This window comes from Cebus imitator, unplaced genomic scaffold, assembly GCF_001604975.1.
Source record: "Cebus imitator isolate Cc_AM_T3 unplaced genomic scaffold, Cebus_imitator-1.0 Scaffold342, whole genome shotgun sequence".
Taxonomy (NCBI): Eukaryota; Metazoa; Chordata; class Mammalia; order Primates; family Cebidae; genus Cebus; species Cebus imitator.
Genome location: NW_016107657.1, coordinates 785,654 through 803,848, shown reverse-complemented (window position 1 = coordinate 803,848; position 18,195 = coordinate 785,654). Strand labels below are relative to the sequence as shown.

General features: G+C 34.1%; 1 protein-coding gene across 6 annotated transcripts in view; it reads right to left on the bottom strand.

Moving 5' to 3' along the window:
• KIAA1328 (KIAA1328 ortholog) overlaps positions 1–18,195 on the bottom strand; it is a 340,638-nt gene that overhangs the window by 289,941 nt on the left and 32,502 nt on the right. For all 6 annotated transcript variants that reach the window (XM_017505777.2, XM_017505778.2, XM_037730389.1 and 3 more), the window contains one exon: positions 5,237–5,352. In XM_017505777.2, the coding sequence (XP_017361266.1) occupies positions 5,237–5,352 (116 nt within the window). The remainder of the gene's footprint in view (positions 1–5,236; positions 5,353–18,195) is intronic.

The following is an 18,195-nucleotide window of genomic DNA, read 5'->3' as shown; positions in this document are numbered from 1 at the left end:
CATGTTTTGATAGATAGAGACCTAATCACATTCTTCTTGGCTCTTCTTTATAAGAGGTTGAATGGTTAATTTTGCATATTTTTCTACATGAATTTCAGAGCCAACTTGTCTAGCTCCAGAAAAAATCTCATTCATATATATGTTTTTTGGGAGTATCACATTACACATATATGAATCTGGAGAATATCTGATATTATTTTTTGTTGAGTCATCCAAATGAACAAAAAGGGTCATCTTCCCATTCGTTCAACTCTGTTTTTGTCTCTCAGGAGTCTTTGAAATGTTCCTCATAAAGGTTTTGTACATTACTGCTAGGTTTGGTTTATTTTATTTTATTTTATTTTATTTTTGAAATGGAGCCTCTCTCTTTCACCTATGCTGTAATGCAGTGGCACGATCTTGGCTCTCTACAACCTCTGCCTCCCAGGTTCAAGCAATTCTCATGCCTCAGTCTCCTGCGTAGCTTAGCTGGAACCACAGGCACGCACCACCTTGCCTGGCTAATTTTTGTATTTTAAGTAGAGATGGGGTTTAGCCATGTTGGCCAGTCTCGAACCCCTGACCTCAGGTGATCCACTTGCCTCGTGGCCTCCCAAAGTGTTGGGATTATAGGCATGAGCCACAGTGCCCAGTCATATTTTTTTGATGACATGTTAAACTTCTTTTTCTGCCATTACTTTTACAAGATAATATCATTATTTGGGATTGCCAAGTTAAGTTTCATACCATATGAAAATAAACATAATTTTCTTTCTTTCTTTTTTTTTTTTTAAATAAGCTAGTTCCTTTAAAATTCTTTTTTGAAGAGCAAAGTTTCTAAAATGACCACCCATGCAATAGGCCCAAGGATGTGAGCTACAAGCACCTCTAAATCCCTTCAATTTACTAAGTCCTAGCCAGGGAAATAATAGAAACAGACTTGAATGTGGAAAAAACCCCCGCAGCTCCGTTAGTTTGATTTCTGGGAGAGGAAACTAAAAGTTGGTTTCCTTCCAATGAGCATTCAACAGGTGCAAGTGGTACAGAGAGGTTTTTCCTGCTAGAGAGATCAGAAGATAAAGCAGAAGAAAGATCAATTTCATTCTTCTACTGGGCTACTAAGCATCCCAAGCCCTTCCATATTCCAATGAAACTCAAAAAAATCCCAATGAAGAAAGGCACACAGGGGGAAATAGGGGAGGGGCAACGGGAGGTGGGGAGCTGGGGAGAGAGAGCATGGGAAGAAATGCCAGATATAGGTGATGGGGAGGAAGGCAGCAAATCACACTGTCATGTGTGTACCTATGGGACAATCTTGCATGTTCTTCACATGTACCCCAAAACCTAAAACGCAATACAAAAATAAAAAAAAAATTTTTAAAAAAAAGGCACAGAAATGAGAAACTTGGCCTAGACATCTCATCCCTTATCCCTATTAATAATAGTAAAAATAAGAATTGCTATTTTTAATTCAGTGCCTACTAAGACTAGGTCCTTCACACATATAATGTAAGCAATCTATCAAATTCCAATAGGCCTGCAAAGAAGGTATTTTAGTTATCTGCATATTACAGACGAAAGACTCAGCGAAGTTCAGTAACTTTCTCAAGGGATCAGACAGCTAGTCAGTGCTAAAATGGGATTATGACTAAATCCCACTGTGCTTTCTTTGCTGTCACTTTGTTGCAATGCCAATTAAAACAATGAAGTCAGCAAACATTAGACTTTAGTACTTTTCTAATGTAAGCTTTCAATACCACTGTTCACCATTGATCCGAGTCATATGTTCCAGAAATACAATTAGCTTAAATATTAATCAAATTTTATATTGGCTACATCCTCTGTGTCTTACACTATTATACGCTAACATATTTTTGAATTATTGTTATTGTACATATTTCTCTTTAAGCTTCAGATTTATCTTTCTTTTCATATTCATCCAGCCCGGTAAAAACCTACTAAGTTCATCAGATTGCTTGGCTTTGTAAATGGCATATTCATTTATATGGTTAAGTTCTCCGGAAATAAGCTTTCTTTGCTTAAAGACTGAAAATTACTAAGACTTTTTATATTTTAATAATAAATTCACAATTTTCTACAAGAGCAAACCCTTCAACAGGCTGATCCTGATGCCAACACATAAAATATCTTTTCCTTTTTACTAAGGCACTGGTCTGTGTTTGTACAGTTGATCAATAAATCAAGTAATTCAAACTTTTAAAACAAAAACCCCATAAATGTTGGTATAACACCTTTAAAATGCCAAAAAATCAAAATTAATGGATATAGTTTCTCAGACAGAAACAGACTTTAAAACGATCTGAAATTATCTGATTTCACATATACGTAAGAGTCTGAATCATTCATGTATGATAGGTAAATGTATTTGTAGTTAAAATTATATTATTTTAAATTACAACCTCATTTTATGTTTCTAAGTTTTACAGAGTTTTATGTACTGTAAAATCATCTATATTAACTTTTGACAGGTTTATTCTGGTAAAGGAGATTTGTACCTGAGCAATCTACTTGGAATAAAAACCATAAATGTCATTTTCAAATAATGTCTTCCTTTCTTCCTTCTTTGATAAAGTTCTATAAATACTATCTATACTTTGGTGATTTAAAAAAAATCTTCAACCAGTTTTACCAACTAAACCATTTTAATTTTTGACAATAGTGTAACATTTACTCTAATCCTTATTCATAATAACAAAGAAATGCTTAGGCCAAATCCCTTTTTACTACTGTATATGTAAAATAAACCACATTACTAAAAGTCTTTGACTTTACCCACATACCTTTTCCTTTCCTTTCTTAGCGTATAAATCATGAACAAGCAAAGCTTTACTGTAGAGTCAAATAATAAATATTTTAGGTTAGGAAATCTATAGGGTGTTTGCTGCCAATTACTCTGCAGTTGATGCACAAAAGCAGCTGCCACAATACGTAAAGGGATGGGTGTGGCTGGAATTAGCTGGCACCCTACTGCATGTGGCCCATGGTAGCAATGTGCTCACCCCTGAGCTAAATCATGAGGAAAACATGAAAAATACTATCCCTACAGTCACCCAGGTATCTTAATATTTAGCCTGACAAAAGAAACTATTCACAGCCATGCTAAGTATAGACTGCCTTAGCACCGAATAGAATTAATCTTGACCCAGAGAATGATATATATAAAAGTCTACTTGAATTAGATTCTACTTTTCCATATAACCACAAATTTTTCTTAAGTATTTTACCAAACAAGGGCTCACTCTCACTCTAGCCTGATTTTCTAAACTGTCTACAACCAGTCTCTCTCACCTTTCCCTAACTCATCCCAATTCCACTGTATTCTATAGATTTTTTTGTCCCAGGAAGGTTAAAATATCACCACCTTCTCTCCATACAAAGAGTGAATTGTATTTCCCCTACCTCTGCTACCAGAGTTGGAGGCTAACGTCATTTCCAGTCTTCTTCTCCATTGCTACCTTCTACTACATAAGTTGGACAAGCTAAATGCTTATTTTTTTAGCCTCCTTTGCAGCCTACCATGGCCATATCATAAAACAGAGGACTTTTATAAATATCATATAAAAGACTACTGGGTGGAGAGTAAGGAGGGCTCTCATAAAGTTTTTATGTTTTTAAGAAGAGGGAGAGATAGTTATAATTACCAGGACCTCTTCCCCTTTTCTGCCTATTTTAATGCCTAAAAATGCAATGCCTAGAATCGGATCAACCATTAAAAAAACAAACAAACAAACAGAATTGTAAAGATGCCAGCAGTGAAAACATTAAGCCACTGAATCTCCATGACCTCCAGAGTTCTTGTTATATGAGAAATAACAAAGCCTGTAAATTGAATTTTTGTTGCAAATGAAAGCATTCCTAACCTACCATTTCTTGAAAATGCTAGGACTTACAGTACTACTCCTCATGAGAAGCGGAAGAGTAAATAAAACTGGCTGAGCAGTTTGTTATAAATTCTGACTAAACAGCATTCCTTTAAACCTGGAGAAAAAGGTAGCAGGAAGAAAAACACAAAAGACAATCTATCTTGAGGATCAACAACCAAGGGCAATGAAGTCAAAGTGGGCAAAAAAAAAATAGAGAAGGTAGGAGATGTAGAAATGTTAGAGATGTAGAAAAAAATAATAATTGAAAAAGCAGTCATCTAGAATTGTAGGCCCAATCAGCCTTATTAATGTTATACTCAGCAAATCAATTCTGAGAATTCTGATTATACTAATTTCCTATCATGAACTCCCACTGCTTGGAAAATAAAAGTTCAGGACTCTGTTTTTATAGCTACAGTCTTGTGTTTTTCAAGCTAATTATTATAATTTATCTTTATGTTTCAATTTCTCTGGTATTCACAAAGGCATAGTTACTGTCAATACATGATCATTTTGACATGTGCAGAATCTTTGAAACAATTATTAAAAATCAAGTTAATGATGATACTGCCAATAAGAACAATGGTTGTTTCACGCTTTCACACACTAGTTTAGCTGGCAGATCCATCACTCTAACTTGAAGGACTTCTCTTCTACATCAGTATTACTGCATAAAATACCAAAGATAAGTAATTCTACCTATTGAAAAGAAACTTCAGAAATAGCTTATTTTAACACGCCTCTAAAACATTACTTTACTTTCTTACAAATAATGCTATTCGTGCACAGGCGTGCACGGGCGCACGCGCGTGCGCGCGCACACACACACACACACACACACGCACACACACACACCCTCTCTAGTTCTAAACCCAATAGTTTTCTGCTACATAAGAAGGATTTGGTGGTTTTATGCTGCTATGTGAATACTTATCAGTTACAACATCTATACAGTAAAAAAGATATTTTTTTAATTTTTATGATTTCAGAGCAGAATTCCTAGGACTGTCAAAGCTTTAACTAGAAAGAATACCAAATACAAGGAGGTTTCCAGCTCAACTACAGTAGTGGAACACAATTTAATAAAGTTCCAACACTACATTTTAATGCCCAAATTTCTTACTGTCTTTTTTAGTTGACAAGTATGTACTTACCAGCATAACAGCAGCAGAAGAACAGCTGGATGGCCTTATCAGGCACAAAGGAAGCAACAGCACATACTGTTAAGTGTCGTTCTGATTGCCTAGAAATGGCAGCACATGCAGATTTATTCCCTGTTATAAATTAGAACAATTATTTCTCTGGAGTTTACCTTGTCTTCATGAATAGCCAAACTTCCTGCACGTTAAAAAAGAGGACTTTCAAAAGGATATCTTCCCTTTCTTTGATGATCAGTTCATTCTGTTCTTCCAACTGCCTGATCTTCTTCTCAAAGGACTCCTGCTCCGCTTTCAGTCTTTCCTCTGTCACTTCCTTTTCCTCACTTACTCTGAAAGAAATAAAAAAAAAATTTCTTAACGCCTAACAGAATAAAATTAAATATGTGCCTACAGCTGCAGTTTACAAAAACCAGACTTCTTCCAAAGGTACACCAAATTCTTCAGGAACACTCTGTTCTGTTTTGTTGTTGCTTTTTAAAAAATGTAATCTCTCATAAGGCAATCTTTTTCATCTTTGTAATAAAAGATGCATGTAATTTTTGCATTAAAAATGTTTTCAATCATCACAACTATCTTAAATATGAAAAGCCCTACAAAAGACACAGGTGCTAAATTATAATCCAGGACAGAAATATATTCCAATTTTTAAAACATGGGGTTTCATTTTTTAGTTACCAAAACAGGTACAATCAACTGATCTTGATTTACAATGTTTATTTAAATCCTATTAATAAAATAAACAAAATATGTACTTTAAATATTTTACAAATATATACTGGCAATTTTACTTTTTCCTAGTACTAATATTCTGCATTCTTTAGTAGCATATAATTAATAGGATTAAATATAGATGACATTAACATAAAGAAAGGTTTGTAGTATCTGTATTCTTAGTCCCAAAAAAAAAAATCATAAAGTTAAAAACATTGACCAAGAAATGCGTAACTCTGAAAAGGATTCTAACTTAATTATACCAAAAAGGGTAATTTCTGACAAGAGCACAGAGAGAAAAAAAAAAAAAATCTAAAAACAAACAAACATGAACAACAGCAACACTATTTGCAATTCACTGAAGTACAGATTGGGACAACCCTAATTTTCATTCTACTCTGTGTGCAGATACATTAACCCCAAATTTCTCTGTTACTGGTACTTATTTCTCCACAGCTCATAGAATGCATTTATCCTATAATAGGAATAGGCATAAGTGAAACACATGGGGAATCTAAACCTTTCCTTTGAGCTACTAAATTTACTTTTGCCCAGAACCCTACTCTACTCGAACAACTTCTGCACAACATGAATCTCATAGGTTTTCCTTCTTTCCTGCCCTCTGGTAGAGATACTAAAATCAATGAAATAACTAAAAATAGACTCATGAATGTTCAAGAGTTGATTGATTGTATCTTGTCTTTGAAGTAACTTGTGTGAAACCACATAGCACCCAGTAATGCTCAATAAATAGGTTTATTTCTTCTTGCTCATCATGTCATTCAAGTCATTTTTCCTGGTCCATGTATTATTTATGTTTAGCATATCACTAGGCCCATGAATGGGATCCAGACCCTTCTTTCAAAGAGGGTAATCTCAAAGACTGATATATTTACAAAGAATTCAAACAACTAAGCAAATATATATATATATATATATATATATATATATAAAGAGAATTTATAGTCTGTTAACAGGTTATCCTGCTTCCCTTATTTCCATCCCTTTACAATGTCTTCCCTTTTCCTGTTATTACACTCAAGTCCACTTACAATAACATCTTTCAAAGTAACTTTGACAAAGTCTGCTTATCTCTCTGGGTATCATTCATCTCACTAACAAAGAAAAAAGGCTAGACAATTTAAAAAATCCTTTTCCACTGAAGTTCCAGAATTTCTTTTACTACATCATAGATATCTTGACATTGTATATATATCCTTTATAAATATGGAAAGCATTTGTAAAGAAGCAAAAAGTTATCAAACATTTGGTCATGGAACAAGACATATAATACTATGATTTTGGCAAAAGCTATGCCGATAGGATGACAGAGTAATAAGCAGATTAGGGAAATATTAAAAAGTATAAAGATGTGAAATTTGGCATGAGATACAGAAATGCAAAACAAAGGAAGTGATGAATTGGTAGGATGATACATAAAACAAAAAAAATGAATGATGCTACATACAGGTTTAGTAGTCCTTATCTAAATGCTTGGGACCAGAAGTGTTTCAGATTTCAACTAGTTTCTAATTTGGGAATATTGATATTACTCTATGGGTAACATGAAGAACTTTTTTTACATTTTAAACAGTATCTTTAAATCATGGAGCATGGAATAAGCAAACAGTGAATAACGCAAGGAGGTCTTCTTCCCAGGTGGGGCACTGTGAGGATTCTGCTGTTGGCATGTCCAGCCTGCTCAGGTACCTTTATAGGATTGCTGGTGTAGGAGAATTTGGGCATGCTCAAAAATGCTCTAACACAGCTACAGGGGTTTTGGGAGGGTTTTTCCCTTGTGAAGGTACACTAAATAAACTGTAGCTGTATGCCTGTGTTTTGACTGTGCCCTGTCACATGAGCTGTGGTGTAAAATTTTCCATTTTTAGTAACATGCTCGTGCTCAAAAAATTTCTAATTTTGAAGCACTTCAGATTTCAAATGTTTGTATTAGGGATACCCAATCTGTATGGTGAGGAAAGAATAAACACTATCAAGGTGAGAAAATACATAGCAAAATCTCTCCCAGTTTAGACTGGTAAAATCTTGAAGACACAATGACAGAGGAAAATCCATAAGTAGATACGGAAACATTTATTTTATTTATTAAAAGGTATTTAGTGAATACATACTAAAGGAAAAAGTAATCACAATCATCTTATTCAGTATAGAGTATCCAAAAGGGAACTAAAAAATGGCTTTCTGTAGTTTAAATCCCATTCATAAAAGCTACATATAGATGGAAGAATGTCCCAAAGATTTGTTTCTTCAACAGGCAATGCTCCATGATCATAGAAAACAGTAACAGAAAAGCAGATTGCAGGTTTACCTTAACATTAATCTAAATGCATAGATTATCTCTAGAGCCCAGCCAGGTAAGAAATTCCATGTCAGAGTCTGTGATGAGCTTTTCCCTAAATATATTTTATCCAGATAAAATCATTCTTTTCTAAATTTAGTTTTCGGGGTAGGCTTGAAATATCTGTTGCTACGTTATTAACCAGGGCTTTTTCTTTTTAATCTTTTCTGTTATGCTGCTATGATTCGACTATCCTTTAGCAATTATTAAGCCCTGGAAGGCTATAAAATTAACAAGCTGTATTAAGAACAAAGAGCAACATTTTTTCTATAGGCTTATCTAAAGATATGCATGGTTTTTTTGTGGTCCATAGCATAGTTAATATGAGCAAGTATATTAATACAGATTGTAAATGCAGAGGACCTGCCAATAAAGCAACCTCAAGATTTGATATTCATTATGAAATCTGTCTTCTTATGTTCAACAGTATTTCCAATGAAGTATGTGTAACAAGAAGATATTTGGTATCATGATCCATATTTTTCATCTAAGTATTCTCAGGCCACAAAGTAAAATAAAAAGACCTAATTCTCTAACTCATTTTAGAGAACAATAGTTAATCCTAACTTCTCCAGAGTTTCACTTTCTATGGTTTCTGTTACCTGATGTCAACAGTGTTTCAAAAACATTAAACGGTAAATTGCAGAAATAATTAATTTTTAAGTTTTAAACTATGCACCCTTCTTAGAAGCATGATGAAATCTCACGCCAGCCCTCTCTGTCCCACCAGGAACATGAATCATCCCCTTGTCCAGCATATCCACACTGTGTATGATTTCTGCCTGTGAGTCACTCGGCAGCATCTGGGTTGTCAGACAGACTGCTGAGGTACCACAGTGCTAGTGTCCAAGTAATACTTATGTTACTTTCACTACAGTACAAAGTTACATTCATTCTATTTATTAGTAGTTGCTATTAAGCTCTTACTATACCTAATTTAAAAATTAAATTTTATCATAGGTATGTACACATAGGAAAAAGCATCATATATACAGGGTTTTAGGTATCCACTGGGGGCTTGGAACATATCTCCTGCAAATAAGGGAGAATACTGTACAGCAAAAAGCAAGTTAACACAATGAAAATCTAAAAGGGAACTATTCGACTAATAGGATAAAATACACCTCCTTCCAGACAGAAGGAGATGTACAGTGTTGATTTGTTAATTATTTACAAGAAAGGCAATAACCTGGTCATAAAGAAATCATCATTGTTGGTAATACCTTAGAGTACTTTTCAAAAACTTCCACGAAATGTACTCTTATCTAATAGGCAGGAGAATTCATACTGTTAAGAATTGGGTGGTAGGGCTGAAAATCATGCCAAAAGTACTAAATTTATTTGAAGTCTTATGCTTTACCTTAAACATTCATGCACATTTTGAATTCCTCTCAACAAAACAATCCAATTTTAATATAAAGAGTTTTCCCATACTCACATATTCTAAAATTTTAAATAAAACTAATTTTTAAATAAAACTCATTTAAATAATTAGTTCATTAACATAAACTAATTATTTTTAATAAAACCAATTTTTAAATAAAACAAGAAATGGATTTATTTTATGCCTTTGCATACACCTAATATTCTTCCAAATACTCCAGAAATTGGTACTTTTACATGAATGTGAAAGGCAATGTCAAGTCAGTAAACCTATCACAAAGAGAATTCTAGCTCACCTAATAGTCAAACAAGTTTCTTCCCTCTTTAATAACTATCATTTGGGAGCTGGGTATGCTCAATGTATTTTGCAAACTATGATTAGCAACTTGGTGGGCAAGATTGGAAAAGGAAGGAACAGATTTCAGAGTATGCCTAGCAGATAACAAAAACTCATATTGTTTTTAAGCAAAGGTAATTGCATTGATAAAAAAGGAATTTCTCATTACAAAGAAATATTTCAATGAAATCAGTTTAACTCCCTCTTTACAAATTTTAATGTTTGGCTATTATTTAAAATGTACTGCTAAAGGAACATAAGTGCTTTCAGGAATCACAGACATAGCAATATATGTCTAAAAGGGCTCTACAAACTACAAACCAGTATCTCTTATGAATATAGACATAAAAATCCTCAACAAAATACTAGCAAACAGAATGTAGATATATAAAAATAACTCTACATGATTACCAATTGGGATTTATCCAAAGAATGCAAAGTTGGTTTAATATCCAAAAGTCAATTAATGTAATATTATATATAGATAGAATAAAAGACAAAAATCACATGATCATTTAAATAGATGCAGAAAAGCATTTGAAAAAATCCAAAATCAATTCATAATTTTAAAAAACTCAATAAAGATGAAGAGAAGGGAACCTCCTTAACCTGATAAAAGCCATCTATGAAAAACCAACACCTAACATCCTCTTAATAGTGAAAGATTGAATGTTTTCCTCCACGTTTAGGAATAAAACAAGGATATCTGCCATCATCATTTCAATTTGACACAGTGCTACAGTGATAGTCAAATAATTAAAGAAAATAATGAACAATTTTTAAAAATTAAGTTAGGGGAAAAAAGGAAAGACATCCAAATTCCAAAGGAAGAAATAAAACCATCTCTATTTCATATGACATGGCCGTGCCTAGAAAAATCTAGGAAATTCACTAAAAAACTATCAGAGCAAACAAAGGAACTTGGCAAGGTTACAGGATCCCAGATAAATGTACGAAAATCAATTGTATATTCATATTCTAGCAGTAAATAACACCAAAATAAAATTAAGGAAACAATTCTATTTACAATTTCATCAAGAATAAAATACAAAGGAACAAATTAAGTTTTGTTCAAAGGAACAAAAATCATACCTGAGAGTAACTAAATGATGTTGAAATAAATTAAGACCTAATTAAATAAAAACCACATTCATTATTGGAAGACAACACTGTTAAAAACAGCAGTCTCAAAGTTGATGTACAGATTAAGTATAAAAATCTCAACTGGCTTCTCTACAGAAAGGTGATCCTAAAATTAATATGAAAATGAAAGAAACACATAAACCCAAAATACTCTTGAAGAAGGAAGAACATACAAAATTTGCAATTCCCAATTTCAAAACTTAATACACATCACATCAATCAAAAACAGTGTGGTACTGGCATAAAGACTAACGTATGGATCAGTGGAACAGGACTGAAATAAACCTTCGTATTTCTAGTAAACTGATTTACAATGAAGATATAAAAAAACTGAAGAAAAAAGAAAAATCTTTCAAAAAAAAAAGGGCTGAGGTAACTTGATATCTACATGTAAAGAAATAAAGTTGGACCCCTACATCACACTATATACAAAAATTAACTCAAAATTAGCAAAAGACCAAAATGTAAGAGCTAAAACTATAAACTCTTAGAAGAAAAAAGGCATAAATCTTTGAGACCTTGGATTAGACAATGGTTTCTTAAATATCACACTAAAGACAAAAGCAACAAAAGAAAAATAAATTTGACTTCATAAAAATTAAAAACTTTTATGCTTCAAATGACATTAAAAAAATGAAAAAGCAATGCAAAGAATGGAACAGAATATCTGCAAATATATCTAATAAGTGACTTGTATATGAAATAGATAAAGCCTGTAAAAAACTCAACAATAGAAAGACCCATCAAAAAGGATATAAACAGACATTTCTTCAAAGTAGAAACACAAATGGCCAAAAAGCACATAAAAATACGTTCAACATCATTTGGTAAATCCAAATCAAACCCACAATTAGATACCACTTCATACCTACTAGGACAACTATAATCAAAAAAACAGATAATAATAAATGTCGACAAAGCCGCAGAAAAACGAAAACCCTCGTACAGTGCTAGTAAGAACATAAAATGGCACAATCACTTTAAGTATGGCAGTTCCTCAAAAAGTTAAACAAGGAGTTACAATACAACCCAGCAATTCTACTGCTAGGTAGATACCTAAGAGCAATAAAAACATATGTCCACATAAAAACGTGTACATATATATTTATAGCAGTATTGTTCATAATAAAGTACAACAACCTGACATCTATCAAAGGATGAACAGATAACCAAAATGTGACACTGTCTATAAAATGGACTGTTATTTAGCAATACGGAAATTAGATACTAATACATGCTACCTATCATATGAATAACCATTGAAATCATTATGCTGAGTTTTAAAAACTAGTTTTAAAAGATCATATATATGATTCCATTTATATGAGATGTCTAGAACAGGCAAATTTACTGAGACAGAAATTAGAGCAGTGATTGCCTGGGGCTAGGAAGGATTGGTGGCAAATGGGCAGTGAGTGCTAATGTGCATAGAGTTTCATTCCGGTGTGATGAAAATGTACTAAAACTGATTGTGGTCATGAGTCCGAACTGTGAATATGCTGTATAAAAAAACTGAATTATAGGCCGGGCACAGTGGCTCATGCCTGTAATATCAACAATTTGGGAGGCCGAGGCAGGCAGGTCAACTGAAGTTAGGAGTTTGAGACCAGCCTGATCAACACTGGAGAAACCTTGTCTCTACTAAAAATACAAAATTAGCCAGGCATGGTGTTTCATGCCTATAAGCCCAGCTACTCAGGAGGCTGAGGTAGGAGAATCACTTGCACCCAGGAGGCAGAGGTTGCAGTGAGCCGAGATCGTGACATTGCACTCCAGTTTGAAACACAACAGCGAAACTCTGTCTCAAAAAAAAAAAAAAAAAAAAAAAGTTGAATTAAATACTTTATTCCTACTAAGTAATGACCCTTTTTTTTCCCCTTTAAGTTTAAGCAGTTAAAAACTCCAAGTGAAATACAAATTTGGAGATTGAAAGTAAAATGCATGAAGTTCTTTACAATTAATATGATAGATTCGATATTAAAATGGAAATAACAAAATTGAATTTAAATACAGAAAAAAGATTAGATACAAACAAAACTGATCAAAGTACATACTGTTTTAAAAACTCTAAGAATAAAACACATTTTTCAAGAAACAAAGGATAAGAATTAGCATGAAATATAGTACTGAAAGCTGATCAGATATTTGATTATTTATACCATGGAGTACTATGCAGCCACAAAAAAGGATGAGTTCATGTCCTTTGCAGGGACATGGATAAAGCTGGAAACCATCATTCTCAGCAAACTAACAAAGAAACAGAAAACCAAACACCACATGTTCTCACTTTTAAGTGGGAGATGAACAATGAGAACACATGGACACAGGGAGGGGAACATCACACACTAGGGCCTGTCAGGGGGTGGGGAGCAAAGGGAGGGATAGCATTAGGAGAAATACTTAAGGTAGATGGTGGGTTAATGGGTGCAGCAAACCACCATGGCACATGTATACTTATGTAACAAACCTGCATGTTCTGTGCCTGTATCCCAGAACTTAAAGTATAATAAAGTATAAAAAATTAAAAAAATTTAAAAAAAGAAAATATTAAGGAATCTACAGAAAATATATTAAAACAAGCAAATTAAGGAAAATCCGTTATTGTGGTAGGCAGCCTCTGCAATACCAGTAATCCTTGTTTCCTTGTATTCATGTCCTCATTTAATACCCTATCCTCAAGTATAGACTGGATTTAGTGACTCTCAAAATTAATGAGATAAAACATCTGATATTAGATTACAAAAAGATAGGAATTACTGTCTTGTTTACTCTTGCTTACTCTGTTAGAAGCCAGCTGCCATGTTGTAAGCTACCACAAGGAGAGGACCTGGAAACAACGAACTGAAGAAGGCCTAAAGAACATGTTTCTGGAAATTGCAGTAAGGGTAATCATTGCATGTTGTAGCAGAATGGTTACCAACACTATCATGTTTAATAATGTGTAGAGTAGGAAATGTGCCAAATGATCTGGGTGACTGATTTATCTAAGGATATTTCCAAGTACTTGCTAAAGGTACCACCTGGTTTATTTTTGGTGCTTACAGTAAACTGAGAGAAGAAAGAGATAAATTGAAGGAAAGATTATTAAACCAAAATGAGCCAGGACTTCATACTCAGCTTGCCCATAGCAAAAAACATGCTAAAATTAAGAAATATCTTCTGAAAAAATTCCAAATCTAGGAGAATACCTGGATAAACATGCTCTAGAGATAAAACCAAGGGTGAATCTTTCATTGAGACCTCAGAAAGATCAAGGTTAATGCCTTAATACAGTCACACAAAAGGCACTTTAAAGATATTAAGGTTGTGCCCCACAAATCCTTTCAATCAAACAATAGGGCCTCCAAGAAGCTTACCAGGGTTTTGCTAAATGTTGTGATAATATAATAGGCAGCCATAAACAACTAATACAGATTTTATCATGTTAATCAGTTATTTTAAATTTCCCCTCAGATTGTTCCAACATCTGTGCCATAACTGCACTAGTGTCTGTTGTTCTGTTTCTTTAAGTGCATGCCGTTTTCTCTACCTTTTCATATGTGTCATATATTATTGCTATCTGAACATCCTGGGTAAGAAGTAGAGAATGAAGTAAATAATTTCTATACTTGGTAATGGGCAGACTTTTCCTTTGGCTTGGTTTTTAGTGTAGGGGTTATGTTAATTTAACAGATGTTAGGCTGGTTTGAGGTTTATTGTTGCCATAGTTACACACAGTACACCACAGGTTTCAAATTCCTTCAGGTATAACTTCCTTTCAGGTGGGCCAGATATTCCTTCTCAAGATCTGCTCCATGTTCAGCTTTATGAGTTCCCTCTTAGAGGGTCCATCTAATGAGTTTCTCATCAGTATTTAATTACAACTTTTACTAGATACTTGTTAGTCTGATGGTGGGGGTCTGGGTTGGGGTGATATTTTTTGTTTTTCTAATCAGGCCAGTGCTAATCACACTCCATATGCCTGGGTCTTAGAAGTGTTCTGTGCCTCTTCCATAGTTTTTGGACTAGCATATAGTTCTGCCCTCCCTATAGGTTATTTTTTGCCTCCCCCTGGACCCTCCACCTAGCCCCACCCCAATCCAGTGGTTTTTATGAGGATCCTAAGGACAATAGTTTCTGTTGCTCATCTTCCTGAAGTTATACTTTTCGTTACACAGGGCAGATATAGGAGAAGGACTCAGGAAGTACTTTATTTCTTTCCATGGCAACTACTGTTCCCCTCCCCTAGGCCTGGACCAAGACGGATGCCTTATGAGGGCTCTCACCAAGAGGTGCCTAAGGAAAAAAAGCCTGCAAGAGAGTTCAAGCTCTCCCATATTTGCTGCCCAAGGGGCTCCCCACTTTTACTCACCCACATGTGGCCTCCACCAAGCTGAAATCTTACCCATTTCCAGTTGTATCTGCTACAGTTTAGCTGGGACTGACACCTGTCTTTCCCTGTCAGCATAAGTCTCCTTATTTTTCTGGTTGGTTGGTTGCCCTTCAACCTTAGCTCTCTGACTGTTTCAAGAAATGTCCTGGGCTTGCAGTCTGTTCCACCTTTTTTTAAAGTTGTAATACTGGGAGCACTGTTCTTTTACTTAGACAAACCTACATAATTATTTACACATAACTACCTACTTGCTTACGTATTCATTTGTTTTCACTCTTATGATCCTAACATTTCCTATTTCCAAAGCTGGAACAATTTTAGCAACAGAATAGATAACAGTATTAGATTATAATCTACAGAATTATATTTATTAATTATAAAAAAATAATTTCACAGTGGAGAAACTGCAGTCACCACCTTAATCAGGTAATCAAGTTTAACATCATCAGCAAAAAGACATGTCAACTTCAGGTAGCCCCTGATATGACTTGTTGAAAAGGCACATCACTTCTGTTGTTTTCTTGCCAAAAAATGCAAAATCTGAGGTAGAGATGGAAGTAAATTAATGTTTATATTTGATAACGAGCAGACTCTTCCTCTGGCTAGATTTTTAGTGTAGGAGTTGTGTTAATCTCACAGGTATTTGGCTGATCTGAGGTATATTGTTGTCAGTTACCCACAATGTACCAGAGGTTTCAAATTCCTCTAGGCATAACTTCCCTTCATGTGGGACAGATACTCCTTCTCAATTTTCAATTGAGAGCTAAGGTAGAAGGGCAACCAACCAACCAGAAACCTAAGGAGACTTATGCTGACGGGAAAAGACAGGTGTGAGCCCCAGCTAACCTGGGGCAGCCACAGCTGGAAATGAATAAGATTTCAGCTTGATGGAGGACAAATGTGGGCAAGTAAGAGTGGGGAGACTCTTGAGCATTCTAACACCCATTTGAATCTAATCATTTTAATACCGCACAAATCTGTATTAAAAACATTCCACAAAACTTATAATACATAAGTGTCAAGTGTCAAGGTTATGAAAGACTGAAGAACTATCAAAAATTGAAGACTAAGGAGATGTGACAACTAAATACAACTTTAGATCTTGAATATTGAATCAAAAAAGTGATATTAGTGAAATGGCATTGGTGAGATATGACTCTAGGTAATAATATTGCATCAATATTAATTTCGTATTCTTGATCACTGTACTTCTGTAATGTAAAATGTATGCAAAGCTGGGTGAACCTGTCCGTAAGTTTTAAATTACTTCAAAATAACGTTAAAAAGAAATAAATCCCACCCAAACATATGCAGCATATGTATGGGGAGGATTGGAAGGGATGGATTGTTAAAGGGGGATTTTGCTTCATCTGCTACTATTTTATTTTAGTTTTATTTTTTAATGGAATAATTTTGATATTTATATTACCATAAGTAAATTAAAATTAGAAGAAAAGTTATACTTTAGAGTGAATACAGATGCAATGTTTTGGCCTCTTCAAGAGCTAACGTATCACTCAAATATATGCAGGATCTTAGATTAATCAATTACTCTAAAAACTACCCAAAAAATTCAGTATTATATGACAAAACCTGATTACCTCTTCGACAAATGCTTTGAAACATCAGATTACAGAGTGAAGGATCAAAAATTGTTTTCCAATCAAAGCCTGAAAATTAATACGGTAAGAATAAACACTTTCAATTATAAAGTACTAATCTGAGAATACTCAATTCTCAAATGTCCTAAATTCAAACCACAGTTCCAATTTTGAGGCAGCAGCCTAAATAAGTGCCTTAAATATATATATATAATAATATTATATATATTTTATATATTATATAAATAATATTATATATTATATAAATAGATATTAAAATATATATTTATATTTATTTATTTATATATATATATATATATTTCTGGTTACCTCTTCTCTTCTCCCTTCCCTTAGCTCAATGATACTTCCTTTCTTCTGTTTATTTCAGGTCTAAGAAATCTGAATTCACTACAACAGGCATATAAAAAGTAAACTATGAAAGAGAAATCAGCATATATATGCACATGAACAAGAATACATGAAAACTGCCTGAGAAGAGCTAAAGCATATACTTGCATATCACATGTACCTGTAGTGGTAGCCTTTCAGCTTTTCATAACCGAAATTTGTCCCAAGCATAATTCTGGGTATATCTAGCAAGGTCACAGGAAATTATCCACATTCATATAGCACTGTACATGTTTCCAGATACTATGCAAAAGAAAAAAATTGCTGTAGAAAACTAACTTCTTTTTGGAGGTAGGGTCTGATAGAACCAGAAGAAAGACTTCTGAGAGTACACTAGTTACTCAAAAGATACTCTTTTGTTTACAGAGCTCAGAACAGGCCTCTTGAAAATGGATTTTGGCATACTGCCTACAGTGTAAATTCCACTAAAAATCAGAGAAGGCCTTTCTACCTAAAGCAAGTTCAAGGTTCCTTTTCTTAAAATTTTCTATGTAATCCATTATAAAGTATACTACTTCCTCGATCCCAAATAAAATCCATAAAGGCTTCTGACGGGGAAAAAAAAAAAAAAAAAACCTGAGTCACCGAAAAATTAAGCCCTCTAATTTTCATGCTGTACTGCAATCGACGTACATTTAATTTCAACAAAAAACTTATGATCAGTTTAAAAAAATAAAGAGCAGAATAAATACAAAATAATAATGATCTACTCAGGCCGGGCGCGGTGGCTCAAGCCTGTAATCCCAGCACTGTGGGAGGCCGAGGCGGGTGGATCACGAGGTCAAGAGATGGAGACCATCCTGGTCAACAAGGTGAAACCTCGCCTCTACTAAAAATACAAAAATTAGCTGGGCATGG